Consider the following 17,083-nt stretch of genomic DNA (forward strand, 5'->3'; position numbering starts at 1 on the left):
ATAGTATACAAACTTAGATATACTAATTTCTACTATTATATTCACAGATATTTTGTTATCATCTTTTCGATTAAATTTATCAATTTGAATATATCATATGCTTTTTTAGGTATATTTTCATGTACTTTTCTTAATATTAACATTAATATATTCAAATAATTTCTTTTAGTCACAAAAAATAATTGCATCAGTCATCAAGTGAAAATAAAAAAAGAAGAATAAAGAGGAGGAAACTAAAGAAAAAAAAATCTTTTTTAAAACGGTAGATGAAATATGGGATTTGAATGGCAGTAACTCCTAAAATTAAGTATTATTGATATTTTAGAAATGTAAAATGTTGTATTTTTGTAAATTAAAAAGTTAAAATTTTGAATAAGTTATATTTATGTAATTTTTTTTAAAACAATTGTAATCTTTTTAATTACCATTTAAAAAAGTTGTATTTGTGTGACTTTCCCTTTTTTGAGTTATCTTTAGGGAAACTAACTGAAATACCCCCCAAAAATAAAATAATTACCCGCCCCATGACCCTTCTAAACTAATTACCCGTTGTATCCTCTCGCCTAAAACTATTTACCCGACGTGCTCCCCTCTCCAAAACCCCTTCCTCCATGATATCATCGCTGTATATTTATGTATCGTGATGGTATCATGGAGGACTAAGAGACTGACTGAAGCAGTCCTATATGATACCGTCTCAGTATATTTATATATCACAATGGTGTCATGGTCCTGAGGAGTGTCTTATTGAAGGACTGAAGTAGTCCTCCATTGTCACGACCCAACCACGTGGGCCGTAACTAGTGCCCGATGTCACGACCCAGCCCCGTGGGCCGCGACTGGTGCCCTACTTGGACACCCAGACAGACAAACATATCAAATCGTAACACACTTATCCAAATCGAATAATATACAAATGGCATATATTGGCACAATTATCATACGCTGTCTTAAATTATATCAAACTGTTTCAAACACATTTCAGCGCAACCTTACACATATACATATATCAAAAAGCCGGCAAGGCTATCAAATGTATCAAAAGCCGACAAGGCTATCAAATGTATCAAAAGCCGACAAGGCTATCAAATGGCACCACGGCCCAAAACATATGCAAATGCACGCCGACAAGGCTGCCATAGCGAATAGGGTCATATAAACACATCTGAACGGAAGTAGGCACACACACTCACAAATACGTCTACAGACCTCTAAACCGACCAACAGAAACATATGGCGGGACAGGGCCCCGCTGTACCCCTGAACAAACGTATACATACACAGCGAACAAATATATACCAAAATATATGCTCTGAAATGAGAAGAGCACTCCGAACAGCAGAAGAGTGTCCTAAACTGGTGGATCACCAAACTGTGCGTCTGTACCTGCGGGCATGAAACGCAGCCCCCCGAAGAAAGGGGGGTCAGTACGAAATATGTACTGAGTATGCAAAGCAGAATGTACAGAAACAAATCTGAGGCATAAACGAAATAGTAGTACAGAACATAAGTAAAAATCCAACATATCAAAATGTCTACTTTCAAAATATAAGTCATGCATAAGGTACAGAAGAATATGGTCGCCCGCCCGTCAATGGCGCCATAACACAGCATAACACCAGAAGGTTTCAAATCTCCGTATCCCCGTCACATATCACAACACAGCATAACGCCATACACAACGTAACACCAAATATAAGTGGAACCCGACCCTCATTAGCGAGTAGCTCGGAGAACCATAAACACAGCATAACACCGGAGTATATCAAAGTGCGCACGATAACAGAACCGGCCCGGGAACCGGCGAAAGATATAACAGAACGCACGAGCAGAGTCATGAGTAACCATATGCATAAAATCATTATCATAGACTCAAATATAAGTAAATGACCATACTTGAAATTCGAAATGATAATCATACCAAATTCTTTCAAAAGTCGTCCGAATTACATAAAGGAAAGTCGCGGGACCCACGGACGGGTAATGACCCGAATCGGGACCGCCTATGGAAAATATACTCATTATATGCCATATAAACTTCTACAAAAATATTGAAGCAATCCGAGCCTTTCGGTGAAGGATATGGCGTTCACAAATTATGAAATTCTTTAAAGTGAAACCTTTTTTTATGCAAAGTTCGGAAAGCGATTATTTCAAAGACATAATGGTTCATATTTCATCAAATCATACATAAGAGTGCCAAGGAATATATATAAGGATCATAACATACTCGGATTTCGAATTTAGAATTTCCTCGAGGCTCGTAATGTAGCCTATTGAAAACTAAGGCATGCCAAAAGAAAGAAGGGTTGCGCTTTACATACCTTTAGCGGTATTATAACTTGTACTTGCTGCCCAATGGTACTTATCCTATATCAAGATATCAAGAGCTATGATTAGTCTACGAGGGAATTCCATATGTATTTTTAACGTTAACAATTCCCTTCAAACATTTAGACCACGTTTCGTTCGCATTCAAACCAACTACATACAACCGATCCAACATCAATAATCATATGTTCAATACCAATCCGGACAGCCCACATAACATTCCAAATAGCCCACATTCACAACATTCCATAACGATTCACATACGGCTATTGCATTCTCAAGTTACTCCTAATAATCCGTAGCCTTAACGTTTTCGTGTAACAACTTTACAATAACCCAAACAACGTAAATACAATATATATTCTTAACTATCATTTGTCTTTCCAATTTAAAGAAGACACATGTCCAAAACAGTTCCTAACCACAACACGTCCAAAACAGTCCCTAATCAACAACACACCCAAAACAGTCCCTAGCCAACAACATAAAGGTGCCCGGATTTCTTGCGAACGTTTACGAACATACCAAGCAAACCACATATGATTCTTACACATTATTTCATGTCTTCATTTCATATAATTTTAGTAAAATACGACCAGCAGTCACACGATAAATATATCACCAAATTCGTACGCAAATAGCTACATTGTCGACACTAAAACCTTACAACGACAACAACATGTTTAATGACATTACTTTCATGATTCTTGGAACTGTTTTAGCATCATTTCCATTCTTACAACAGCCCACAATTCATCTCAATTTCAACTTGAATCATTATGCTTCACTTCCACTAAACGTTCATAACAAGAATCAACACTCAACACATACAATTTCACCTCTAGCACTAAAACAGTCCACTGTTTTGGACTGCTTGTATGCTTCAACATAATTCGTTTCTTTAACACCTCAATTCACATATTCAACATGCATACAATACACCACAATGTCCATAACAACAACAATCAAAATATGGCACAAAACAGTCCATAACTTCTCCTAAAACAGCCCCCTACACGGCTTCAACACAACCACAACAACTTCATGCTTTTCATTCATTTATCCATACTACAACACATTCAATTCATTCCCATCATAAAATTCATGACAACAACCATCAAAATACCAAGTAAAATCAGTTCACTATTTTACACAAAAACAGTCCACTACACGGCCATACTTCAACAAAACAACAACATGTTCATATCAACACAACTTTACCTCTAAAACAGCCCCTTCGGCTATAACCATATTTCAACACCAACATTCATAATTTCATACATGCAATGTACATTTACATAGTCACAACACCTCAAAATTCGTCCTAAAACAGTCCACACGGTTCAACTTCATCATCAAACACATAGAAAATGATCAACTCTTACCTTAACAAGTTGGCTTCTTAACTTTGCTAGAATCTTGTGAAATGAACTAATACTTGTTCTTGTTGCTCCAATGGATACTCCACGTTGCTATACACCTTGATAAGGGTTGAAACACTTGAAGAAAATATATTTTTTGAATCTACTTGGAGAACCCAAATCTGTCCGTGAGCTTATAGGAGCATGAATGGCATGTTTATGGTTTCTTCTTCACTTGAAACTTAATGGTGAATGTGTAGAACACTTTAGGGGTTTAATGGTAAGAAAAATAGAAGGGCTGGCCGTGCAATGGTGGTGGAGCTGCCATGGAAACCGTGGCTCTCTCTCCCTCCTTCACGTGGAGAAGATGAGAGCTTCTCTCTCTTGTTAATTTGGGGGATTGAAAAATGAGTTGGCATGCAACTTTTGGTCAACAAAGTTAGACATTTTGCTGCCCAAGGGGGGTATTACACGTCCCCCAACTCAAGCATGGGATAAAAATCAGATTTGTTATGTGCTAGTGGACCCCACACGGCCACTAGTGCAAAATTTGTGTACATTTAAGTCTTAATCCCCACTTAATAATCCAACTTGCATCGTCCATATCTCCTTATCCCGATATTATTTTGACGAGCGGTTTGTTGCGTTGTAAACTAGACTCGATGAACTTAATTTTAGCCTTTTGAAACACCTTAAAACTCCTCATATGCAAGGAGATATGCCTCCAACAATATAGGCTAAAAATCTAGTCCGAGATTTTATTGAAGTTGTTCCGATTCATTTCGTTTAACTTCTAATCCTCTTCCAACCTCATGTAACCTCTTATACATACATATACACACTCATATACATCAATAAAAATCCATATACACGTCTCGAAGGGTCCAGAGAATCACAATAACCTTAATCATAACTAGAGAACTCACAAAGCTTTGACGAAACTCCAATCGCAAAAGTATGTTCATATCTTTCGTCCATCCTCTATATCATTACTAATAATCTCGATTACTTTAAAAGGTCACTCGCATTACCTCATATACATACTCATAGCGCGATTTAAAATCCTTTAGGTAACCATGTCACATTGGGATACTTAAGGAAACCATATATACAACGATATTCTTACTAACTCGATTAACTTTCCTTGAACCTTCTTAACTCATTCTTTCTTGTTTTAATACAAGTATCCCGGACTATTATGAAAGTTACGGACATTTTTCGACTTAAAGCTTTTAGGAATAAAAATTCTTTACACATATTTATTATCCAATCATACAAAAGCCACAAGACCATAGTTCAACTATATTAGGAACATTGACATCAAGAAGTGAATAAAAATCGTCGACATGCTCGGATCTTATGAATGGAGTTACCCCGAGGCTCGTATCATAGCTTACTTGCAACTAGGAAATTTCAAAAGAAAGAAAGGTTAGGCTTTACATACCTTTGCCCGCTTCCTAAGCTAATCCGAATTCAAGTCTTTGGCTCCGCAAGATCTACAACAATATTAGTATATACCAAACATTAGCTATAGATACTTAGAAGTCCAATCCTCAACCAACACTTTATTTACAGAAATTTCGGCAGCATTTCCCCTGTAAATTCAATAACCCCGAGAATTCAACTCGGCCCAAATCACCAACAACAATACCAACAACCATATTAACAACATCAATAATTAATTCAAAACACATTCTAACATTAGCAACTCCCTTTTACATAATTTGACGGCATTCCATTTACATTCACTTCAACTACATACAATCAAGCTAACACCAATGCTCGCACACTCAAATACTAATCCAAAGCTATTCAAACAATATTCAAGAACACTTCAAGCAATCCGCATAATATTCAAAACAATCCAACCAATACTCCACTCCACCCGAAACCTTCCAAATTCAACAAGAACAATAACAACACATTTCCTTCTTTCAAATTCATGAACTACACCAACAATTTACACACTAACAACATTATTCTCCATAAATACAAGAAACTACATTCAAATCACATTGGCTTCTAAAACGGCCCACAACAATTTTAACTTCAACTTGAATCATTAAACTCTCATTTTCATCATAGAATCCATGACAACAACAACCAAAATACTAAGTAAAAATTGGTTCACCGTTCCTACACAACACAACACACACACGGCCACCACCCTTACACAACAAATTCATGGTTTCCATCCATTTCCACACACTACAACATGTACAAAACATTCATAATATATGAAAAAGAAGATTAAATCTTACCTCTTCCACTTAACTCCACAACTTGGCTAGGGTTGTAATTGGCACCAATAAGTGTTGGCTTGCTCCAACAACTACACCACGTTAAAGAGGACCTTCCAATTGGTTGATTAGCTAGAAGAAAATATTTTTTGTGATCAATTTTTTTCAACGTTCTTGTTTAACTAGGCATGGCCGAATGGCCCTTGCTTCATTTTTTTTTCTCCAAGCTTCTCTAAGCTTCTAAGGTGAAGATGATAAATATGATCCATAAGTCATCTTTTGTCTTATTTATTTTACATCCATGTGGGCCAAAGCCCACACCTTGTTGCACGGCCCACTTGGCCTTTTGTTGTAAGAATTTAAATTTTTCCATAATTCACTTTCAACCCCAAATTTTTCCTTAATATTTCCATGAGCCATCTTGTGAATTTTCCTTTTTGCCCCTAGCCTTTCTTAATATTTCCACATCAATAATTTTCATAAACAACTTTTGTGTTAAACAAGATCAAAATATAGCCTTGCCCTTAACTTATCACAATTATCTTGAAATATCCGAGTGTACAAAATACGGGATATAACATCCATGATACCATCATAGTATATGTATATATGACGATTGTGTCATAGAGAAGTGTTTTATTGAAGGACTGAAGCAGTTCTTCATGATACCATCACGGTATATGAACATGATCATCCATAATACCATCTCAGTATATTTATATACCATGATCATGGAGGACTAAGAGAAGGACTGAAACATCTTCCATGATACCATCTCAGTATATTTGTATACTATGATGGTATCATGTAAGACTAAGAGAAGGACTGAAGCATCTTTCATGATACCATCTCAGTATATTTATATATCATGTTGGTATCATAACTGGGGGTAACTGAAGGGCATCTCAGATAAATATTTTTAATTTTTTCTAGGGGTACAAAAATAATGGGGGTATGAATAGATAATTTTTTTTGTTTGAGGGGGCATCCATGATCTTTCCCCTTATCTTTGTCTAGGCTTCTTTCGTTCATCGCCTATTAAATTAAGTATTTTACAATTTCATCAACTTACAAGCTTGTCTTGTATTAAAAAAATATGCATAATGCTACCTTAGGCACGCCCAAACAACATACAAAAGCACAATAAATGCCTTACCAAATGGGACTGCACGATTTTAAATTAATCGGGTCCAAAAGGGAAATCCAACACCGAATGAAAAAAAAATAAAAAAAAAATTAAACACGCCTTCCACCTAGAGTTGTTTATTTAGTAGGCGTTTGGCCATGGGATTTGGATATCAAATATGAAGTTTTGATTTGAAATTGGTGTTTGTGTACAAAATTTCAACTATATAATTTGAAATCTCAAATTCTCCAAAAAGCAGGCCTTTAAATTTCAAGTGTGAATTTTTTTTTAATATAAAACTTAATTTATAAGTTTATATTTCGCTTAAAAAAGGACCCATTGTTTTAAATTTTGTAAAAAAGAACCATGCTTGACGTGAAGAGATTGCCCGTACTATGTGAAAGGATTATATTAAAAAATAGCTAATTATTACTATTCTTGATCTTTTTAGACCAATGAGTCTTTTTAAAATTATGTGAATTTGAAAGATTGTAATAACATGTAATTGCAGGCATTTTATTTATAAAAGGAACATGAAGATATGTGATTTATTAATGCGACGTCTTCGGATATTCTGATACCTTGTTTATGATTTTTTGTTTATTTATTCGATAAAATGGTATAAGAGTTGGGGAAATTTTGATATTTTTCACAAATTACACGATTTTCGTATTTATGAAAAAAAATACAACTTAAAAAATTCAGATTACACGTCCAAATAAAAATTCTGATTTTTAAATCGACAATAACAACTACAACAACATACCCAGTGTAATCTCACAAGTGGGTCTGGGGAGGATAAGATGTACGCAGACCTTACCTTTGTCATTTTAGGGCTAGAGAGGCTGTTTCCGATAGACCATCAGCTCAAAAGAAAATAGACAGCAAAATAGCAAGAGACAAATCAAATGCAGCAAACAGATAGTAATACTCATAGAGGAATAAGTGACTACGTGATAACTTAGTACTACTGCTAAAGATAAAAGAAAAGAGAATAATGTTGTTGTTCATTAAGCCGAGGGTTTGTCAGAAACAACCTCCCTACCTTCGCAAAGGTAGGGATAAGGTCTGTGCACATGCTACGCTCCCCAAACCCCACTTATGAGATTGCACTAAATTTGTTGTCGTCCAAACGAGCCTTAAGTTACCCCCCCCACCCCGAACCCACACAAAAAAACAAAATAAGACTAAATGCAGATACGGGTCATCACAGAACCCGTTTGGCAATTAGGATCCCCGGATAAACTCCCTAAAGAAAAGCTCCATCTTCACCCTTGTGAAAAACACTACATACACTCCAAGAACAAATTGCAGAACTAAAAAGCTCCAATTTTTATTCATTAAAATGCTTCTCAACAGCTAGTAAGTCTCAATTCAGTAAACATGTCTTTTACAACAGCTAATAATTGTATATCACCAAGGTCTATTTATCCACAGCCCAACATTCAGCTAGAGAGTTCATTCATAATCAAATTCCCATGTCAAAAAAGTTTCAAGAATTCAGTTTTTCATAGGAATTTCAGAAAAAGATCACATTTTTATCATTGCCCATGTGCAATTCTTGGAAAATGGAGGTCAAATTCAAAGCCCACTGAAGAAAATGGAAGCAAAAATGAGGATTTTGTAACTAGGGTTTTGAAGGAAAACCCTAGCCAAGTGGAACCCAAATACCTAATTGGGAATAAACTTTATACCCTCAAAGAAAAAGAGGATTTGGGTAAGGGGTTAAATGGTGGCATTTTTGAGATACTAAAAAGGTTAAATATTAAAGGATTAGTGAAGAATGAAAGTGATGAGGGTAGTTTAGTAAATTCAGAAGATGTGTATTTGAAGGATATTTTGAGGGAGTATAAGGGTAAGTTATATGTACCTGAGCAAATATTTGGTGCTAATTTATCTGAAGAAGAGGAATTTGAAAAAAATGTTGAGGATTTGCCTAAGATGAACTTGGAGGATTTTCAGAAGTACATGAAATTTGATAAGATAAAGTTGTTAACTTTTAAAGAGGATAATGGAGCTTCTTTGGGATTTGGAGTTAGAGATTTTGTTGTTGAGTTGAAGGAAATGCCTGGAGAAAAGAGTTTGCAGAGAACTAAATGGTTAGTATACATAAATTGGTTAAAATTTCTTTGACTTTATATTATGTATTTTTATGTTTTTTGTGATCATTATCAGGGCAATGAAACTGGATCAAAATCAAGCTCAGGCTCTACTAGAGGAGTACGTGGGGCCACGATATGAAGTCGAGAAGCAAATGATGGTATTTCACTTATCTCGGTGTTTTGTTTAATAATGCATAGTGACTATAGCTTCATTGTTTGGTGAACTAGCAACCAAATGATCCCTTAGTGTAAGGTTGTTTCATCTCTTTTTTTTTTTAGCTTAAGATTGACATTGTAGTTGCTTCATGCTTGAACCTTGAAGGAATAGGTGCTTTCTCCGTTAATCGAATTGTTTTGTAGAACCTAAGGAGCTGTATGGACATGATTTGAAATCATGATATGAAATCAGTGATTTGAAGTTAAAGTTTTGTTTGGACATGCAATTTGGATTTCTTTAGTTGTGTTTTCTCTCATAGAGATAAAAACCCCACAAGTTGTGAAAACCATCAAAACTTTTCCAATTCTTATACAATCTTAGCAAATCATAGTTCATAACATAATTAATACGCTACTAGAAGACCTTTCTAAAATAAATACAACATCAATTGATCAAATTTTAGTTCAATAAAAAGGAAAATTGAACATGGGTTGTAGTGTAACTAATCTTTAATATAATCCTCCCACATGATTGGTAAGAGTAAATTATTATAAATATCCTATCAACTTGCACATCTTTTAATATTTGATATAAATAGTTGGTAAACATGGTTGGTGAATATATCTATCAACTTATGGATATTTTCTTACAAAATATAAACTTATGGGTCAAGTTTTACATTTAACAAATTTGAAATCATAATTTGGAATCCCAAATCATGCCTTTTTGGATGATTTGGGATTTGAAATCATGATATGAAATTGAAGTTGAAATTTTGTGCAATATGCATAAACAAACGCTGATTTGAAATCACGACATGATTTCATATCGCATGTCCAAACACCTACTAAGTTTGATGGGATAAATATGTGGCTTAGTGATAGCAGGGTGGAAACTCTTTGACTTTTCAAGTACGTTGGAAAACCTTTCTTTCTTTTTCTTTTCCTGTTGCCTCTTACAAAGTGATCCTATTGCAGTCATGGGTGGGAAAATTACCAGAGTATCCTAATCCAGCTGCATCGAAGATATCAAGCAGAGTAATGGTAGAACTTGGAATGCTGACTGCTTTAATGACTGCTGCTGCAGTGATTGTCGGTGCTTATTTGGCTTCAGCTGTATTTGCTGTGACAAGTTTTGTCTTTGTTGTGACTGTGTATGTCATTTGGCCTGTGGCCAAACCATTTCTTAAGCTTTTCTTTGGTCTCATCTTCGGTATCTTAGAAAGAGTATGGGATAAGGTCGCTGATGCTTTTATTGATGGAGGAATTTTCTCTAAGTTATATGAAGTTTACACTTTTGGTGGCGTCTCTGCAAGTATTGAGATGCTGAAACCAATCATGCTTGTTTTCTTGACTATGGTTCTTCTTGTCCGATTCACTCTTTCACGGAGACCTAAGAACTTCAGAAAGTGGGTGAGTAATAAATACTCCCTATCCTAGAATTAGCAGTTTATCTAGCAATACTTGCTTCTTGTAAATTTAAGATGCTATGTGCTTCACTCAGGATATATGGCAAGGCATAGAATTCTCTCAGTCTAAGCCACAAGCACGTGTTGATGTGAGTTTCCAGTTTCTAACCTCTTTTGGTCACGGATATTCACAACATTTCTTAGTAGATTATGACCAATATTGTGTCTCTAAGTAAGAAGTTTATATTCAGGGTTCAACCGGAGTCACATTTAGTGATGTAGCTGGGATTGAGGAAGCCGTGGAAGAACTTCAAGAGGTAACAATATTGTACACCACAGATAATACTTCCTTGTTATATTACTCCCTCTATTTCAATTTGTTTTTCTTTCGTTCTTTTGTAGTCTGTTACAAAAAGAATGCCTCTTTTGTAATTTGACAACTCTTTAATTTCAACATCCCACATGACATTTTTAATATCACAAAATTAAAGGGCATTTTGGTACATTTACATATCTTTAGTTTAAGACCACAATATTCAAAAGTCTTCTTTACTTTCTTAAACTTCGTGCCAAATCTAACTAAGACAAACAAGTTGAATTGGATGGAGTATTCTTGTCCTTCAGCCACAATTTTTAGATTAAAATGCTTCTAATCCTTCCAATTTGCGCTGGCTAGTTGGTAAGATACCTGAAGAATCCTGAACTATTTGATAAAATGGGGATCAAGCCCCCACATGGAGTTCTTCTGGAGGGTCCTCCTGGATGTGGCAAGGTTCGTTGTCCATTTCAGACCTTAGATGAGATTTCCCAAAAAAAAAGGGTCTTCACTAAAATCCTATGTGATGCTTTTCTCAGACCCTGGTTGCCAAGGCAATAGCAGGTGAAGCTGGTGTTCCTTTTTATCAAATGGCTGGTTCAGAGTTTGTGGAAGTTCTAGTCGGTGTTGGTTCTGCTCGTATTAGAGATTTGTTCAAGAGAGCAAAGGTGAGCATAATATGTAGTCAATGAACCATGTGACTTCCCTTTTTGTGTTTTGAAAAACGCCCTGATTCTTGTCACAGGTGAATAAACCATCAGTTATCTTTATTGACGAAATCGATGCCCTCGCAACAAGGTATGTGTGTTTGTCTAAATGAATGATGGTGAATGTGTTTTTTCTTTTGTAGTCTCAAAATTATTATTTCTTAATAAACAGGCGACAAGGAATATTTAGTGAATCAACTGACCACACCTATAACGCGGCAACTCAAGAAAGGGAAACTACTCTAAATCAGTTGTTGATCGAGCTAGATGGATTTGATACTGGGAAAGGCGTTATATTCTTGGGAGCCACAAATCGAAGGGATTTATTAGATCCCGCACTTCTTCGTCCTGGTAGATTTGATCGCAAGGTTTGTATCTGCTATTGAAATAGATTCTTCAGAAGTTACAATAGTTTATAAGAGATTATGGGTCAGTTTTAGAAGTGTCCAATTACTTTATGCTAGCTGTTTGGTCCTTATTTCTTAGTTATTTTGGAACATCACATTTCATGCTTGTTACATTTCTCTCTTTCACTCTTTCAGATAAAAATTCGGCCTCCCAATGCAAAAGGAAGATTGGAAATTTTGAAAGTACATGCACGGAAAGTTAAATTATCAGATACTGTTGATTTGTCTAGTTATGCCCAAAATTTACCTGGTATTCAACTTTCTTCCTTTCAGTTTATAAGAGATCATCTTCAAGCCATAGTATTTCTTTGCTCCATCATCATGAGTCTAAAAGATTACAATTGCTTGTCCCCCCGGTGCTGCAATAGTCCCAGATGCCAATGGAAAATGACAGTTAATGCTAGGGGTGTCAATTGGGCGGGTTAAAATGGGCTGATTTAATAAATGGACGGGTTGTTGACCCATCCAAAAGTTACTTGCGCTAAAATGAGTTGGGATGAGATGGGCTAAAAAGCGGGTCATAACAACCCACCCAATTCTTACTAACATTAATTTCTTTGTTTGTTCTTTTACAAAAAATTTAGTACCTAAACAAACTTTTTTTTTCTTTATTATGGCTATCTATAACATATCAAATAAAAGAATATCTGTCTGAAATCATTTTGACAAGATTTCTCATGGGTCAATTTGGGTTGCATATCAGCCCAATTTTTTATGGGTTGAGCTAACAAATGGGCGGGTCAATAATCAGACCAAACTTGAACGGGTTAGGTAGGTCATGTTTTCATGGACTAATAATTTTGCCACCTCTAGTTAATACCATTGTTTGTCCTTAACTTTTTTGCATTATAGTTATCTCATTTTAATTCCCGTTCCTGATCAATCTAAAAAATAAAATTAAAAAAATACACAAATTAAAAAAAATCATGCTCCTGATCTGCTACATGGTGGTCTTACAATTCAGGATGGTCAGGTGCAAAGTTGGCTCAGCTTCTCCAGGAGGCTGCTTTAGTAGCAGTCAGGAGAGGGCATAACTCAATTCTTCATTCAGATATGGATGATGCAGTTGACCGACTTACAGTAGGACCTAGACGGGTTGGGATTGACTTGGGTCATCAGGGGCAGTGTCGTCGAGCTATCACTGAGGTTGGGACAGCATTGACTTCTCATCTTTTGAGGCAATATGAGAATGCAGAAGTTGAGCGTTGTGACCGAATATCTATCAATCCTCGTGGCCAGGTTTGATTTGTTCTCTAGTTGCTCCATCTTTGAACATCATCTTTTTTCACCTCATTTTGTCTTATTTATTACTCATTCGTTCCAAATTATATGACATACTTTGAACTCATTTTCTTGGAGGGGACTGGCACTAAGTTACTTACGATTTCTCTCACTTCGTTCGAGCTGAATCACATCCACCCTCAAACACTTTCTAAATCTATCTGTCTTCATCGAATTTCCGCTATCTGTCTTGAGTTAGACAAGCGCATATCTTAGCTCCCGGTGACTGGCTTCGCGACCTTTCGGCACGGAGTTTAAGAAAGAAGTGAAAACTTGAAATTTGTGGTCTAAAACATGTCATAGCATTTGTGTGGCTATAAACCTTTTGAAACTTATGGCCTTAAAGTAGTATTGTCAAAGGTGAAAAGTTTTAAAAGCACTCCAGATCTGTTGGGCTTTAAGCACAAAGCCTAGTTGAAGTGTGAGTTTTAGTTTGAAAAAAAGGCACAATAAAGAAAAACAAATAAAAATATATGTGCTGCAAGATAAAAGTAACATATTTTCATGATGTTTCCCTTAACAATTAATGCATCTTTTTTAAAAAAAATATTTTATGGTTTAATATTACTCGATTCAAGGTTCAACTCATGGCAACGAGGCGCATGCCTTAGTGCCCTGCCTGCATTGAAACACTACTTAAGCGAGGGGAAGTGCCTTCCCAGAGCTTTTCTGAGTTTCAAGGATTAAGCACGCTTGAATGAGCCTTTGACAACATTACCTTAAACATGTCATAACATCATAACATTTGCATGGTTATAAAAGCTTCTCATTAATGGTAAAATGATAAATGTGAAGTCAATTGTTTCCAAATTTGGAAGTATGTCATTATTTTGGGAAGGGACTAAAAAGCGAAGTGTGACACAAACTTTAATGGAGGGAGTATAAATATTTTTTCTTTTGTTCCCGACCCCATGACCATTATATTTCATGTATACCTTGCCTGCATTCTCTATTAGTTCACTAAGTTCTATATTCCTGTCCCTTATCGATTAAATATGGATTGTTAATCTCCTTATAAGGTCTTGGTCTCTTGGACAATCCTTACCGCTTGAGCTAGCTTTTGAGATAGAGTTAGACCCGAGGTTATTGTCTTAACATGGTATTAGATAATCAGAGCCAATCCCTTCTTTAGTATTGGACTTTTGTTGGGCTACCCATGTTTTATTTCACCCTCCAACTGTCCAGTCCTGAGCATGTTGGAGTGTGTTATCTCACAGATGGGTAAGTGTATGGTTTATGACCAGTCTCTTTACATGATCTAACTCGCCTTCTAGGGTCTTGGATGGTGCTCCCACTTGGATTAGCTTTTGAGTTTGACTTAGGTCCATTTTGTTAATAGACTTGAACATGTATTAATCATGTCTTGTGTACGTTTTTAACTGGAGATTTCATCTAAACATGTTATTGGTTTCCTGTGATCACTGAAAATTTAAATGTAACATGCAGACCCTGTCTCAAGTTGTGTTTCACCGTCTTGATGATGAGTCGTACATGTTTGAGCGGCTACCAAGGTTGCTTCACCGTCTTCAGGTGCTAATTGTGAAGTCATACACTGATTTCTGCTTGCTCTTTTCTTCCTAAATACAAAGCTGACAGTTTCATAATGCAAATCTTTGGAAAGGTATTTCTTGGAGGGAGAGCTGCCGAAGAAGTCATTTATGGACGTGATACTTCAAGAGCATCTGTAAGCTACCTTGCTGATGCATCCTGGCTTGCTCGTAAGATAATCACAATGTATGTACTCGTTAGTTATAGGGTGAATAACACTTTTGGTCCCTCAGTTACTGGTAAATTATGATTTTATCCCTGTGATATCAGACTAAGCACATTAAACCTTTAATTAGTTAAAATGTGCACTTTTGGTCCTGCACTATAATTATAACTGTTCCACTACATAAATACTCGTGCTAATTCCATATTTGACAGTAATACAGTTCTATAAATAGTCAAATACAGCATCTTTTCTACTTGAAGGGACCAAAAAGACACATTTTAATTAAATGTAGGTTAAATATGTTGAGTTATATATCACAAGAACCAAAAGCAAAATTTATCAATAATTTAGGGACAAAAAGTTCTATTATCACTAATTATATTTAGTTGGCGTTCCAGTATCTGCCAGAGCTGTGACTTTTGACCTTTTAACAGATGGAATATGAAAAACCCAATGGCCATACATGGAGAACCTCCCCCTTGGAGAAAGAGAGTGAAGTTTGTGGGTCCACGGCTTGACTTTGGAGGATCACTATATGATGATTATGACTTAATTGAGCCGCCGATCAACTTTAATTTGGATGATGATGTTGCTAAGAAGACAGAAGAGCTCATACGTGACATGTACGGGAAGACAATTGCTCTGCTGAGGCAACATGATACTGCCTTGCTCAAAACAGTGAAGGTAGTCCTTGATACATTTAACGAGTATCTTATAAACTTGTTCAAACTTTTCTATCCTTAACTTGCGGGTACCTCTGTTTTCCAGACCTGTAAATATAACTTGCCAAGTTATAAATATTAAATGGCACCTAAGGGTGTGGCCTAATGGTCAATGAAGGTGGGAGGAGAGCCTTGAGGTCCCAGGTTCAAATCCCACCGTAGACTAAAATACTAGGTGATTTCTTCCCATCTAAGTCTTGGTGTACATGGTTACTTGGTACCTGTTGCTGGTGGGAAGTAGGAGGTATCCTGTGGAACTAGTCGAGGTGTGCGCAAGCTGGCCCTGACACCACGGTGATTATAAAATAAGAATATTAAATGAACTTTATGTTTGTAATACTTATCAGAAAAAGGCTCCACCAAATTTGCAGAGATTAAAAGTTACTTAGGTCCAAATTATTTAGTTAAACCAGGTGCAGAGATCATTGATTCCTGTGCATGTTTATCTAGGTTCTTCTGAATCGGAGAGAGATCAATGGAGAGGAGATCGACTTAATCCTGAGCCACTATCCACCAAATACACCCACAAGTCTTCTACTGGAGGAGAGAGATCCCGCGAGTCTTCCGTTTTCTAATGAAAATCAAGAACAACATAATAACGTTGAGTACAGTATTTTGAATTCATGAAAAAACGGAATTGCTTGATCCAGTGCAAGGAGGAGCTTTCTACCCTATTTGAAGCTAGTTTTTGCTTCTGTTTTGAGGTGCATTCAGAACGAAGAAATGTTATAGCTGGGAATATTCTGAAAATAGTGAGATGCAAAAAAATGCAGTTTTGTTTGCTATATGTATCCATATCGATAGGAATTTTGTTAAAATTGTTGATTCGGTTTATAGCTTTTTTCTTCTGTGATTCTTGTGTCCAATTGCTTGTTCTGTAGGAGTGTAGGTGTATACTGGCCCTCGGGAATTTCTCAGTTATCCAAGAAAAAAAGAAAAAAAAGTTGTTGAAGTACATACATTTTTACCTGTTTGCCATGAATCTTGAAGTTTTTTTGAGCATAGTGACCAGGTAGCAGCATATTTAAAAGGTTCTATACATTGTTGTTTGGAGGAAATTGGAAGCTGTAGCAGTTGGAAAAACAAGGAGTAATTTGTATGTGATTGTTTATCATCTGCTTGAAGTCTTGGTGGACTCAGTTACTCAGTACTTGTAAGTCGTAATGGTGGAAGATAGTAAGTATCTGGTGGAATATAGTTGAGGCGCGCAG

The 17,083-nt window shown here is 36.1% G+C and overlaps 1 protein-coding gene across 1 annotated transcript; it reads left to right on the forward strand.

Annotated features, from left to right (window-relative positions):
* The first annotated feature begins 8,272 nt into the window (after positions 1-8,272).
* LOC132634746 (probable inactive ATP-dependent zinc metalloprotease FTSHI 1, chloroplastic) lies at positions 8,273-16,827 on the forward strand. Its single transcript, XM_060350786.1, has 15 exons — positions 8,273-9,157; positions 9,234-9,318; positions 10,295-10,729; positions 10,821-10,874; positions 10,977-11,042; positions 11,402-11,497; positions 11,581-11,709; positions 11,787-11,839; positions 11,921-12,116; positions 12,291-12,405; positions 13,120-13,394; positions 14,883-14,966; positions 15,058-15,170; positions 15,585-15,834; positions 16,323-16,827. Exons 1-15 carry the CDS (start codon positions 8,442-8,444, stop codon positions 16,497-16,499), a joined length of 2,844 nt encoding a protein of 947 aa, XP_060206769.1. The 5' UTR covers positions 8,273-8,441; the 3' UTR covers positions 16,500-16,827.
* Positions 16,828-17,083: the final 256 nt, after the last annotated feature.

Source organism: Lycium barbarum, chromosome 4, assembly GCF_019175385.1.
Source record: "Lycium barbarum isolate Lr01 chromosome 4, ASM1917538v2, whole genome shotgun sequence".
Classification (NCBI taxonomy): domain Eukaryota; kingdom Viridiplantae; phylum Streptophyta; class Magnoliopsida; order Solanales; family Solanaceae; genus Lycium; species Lycium barbarum.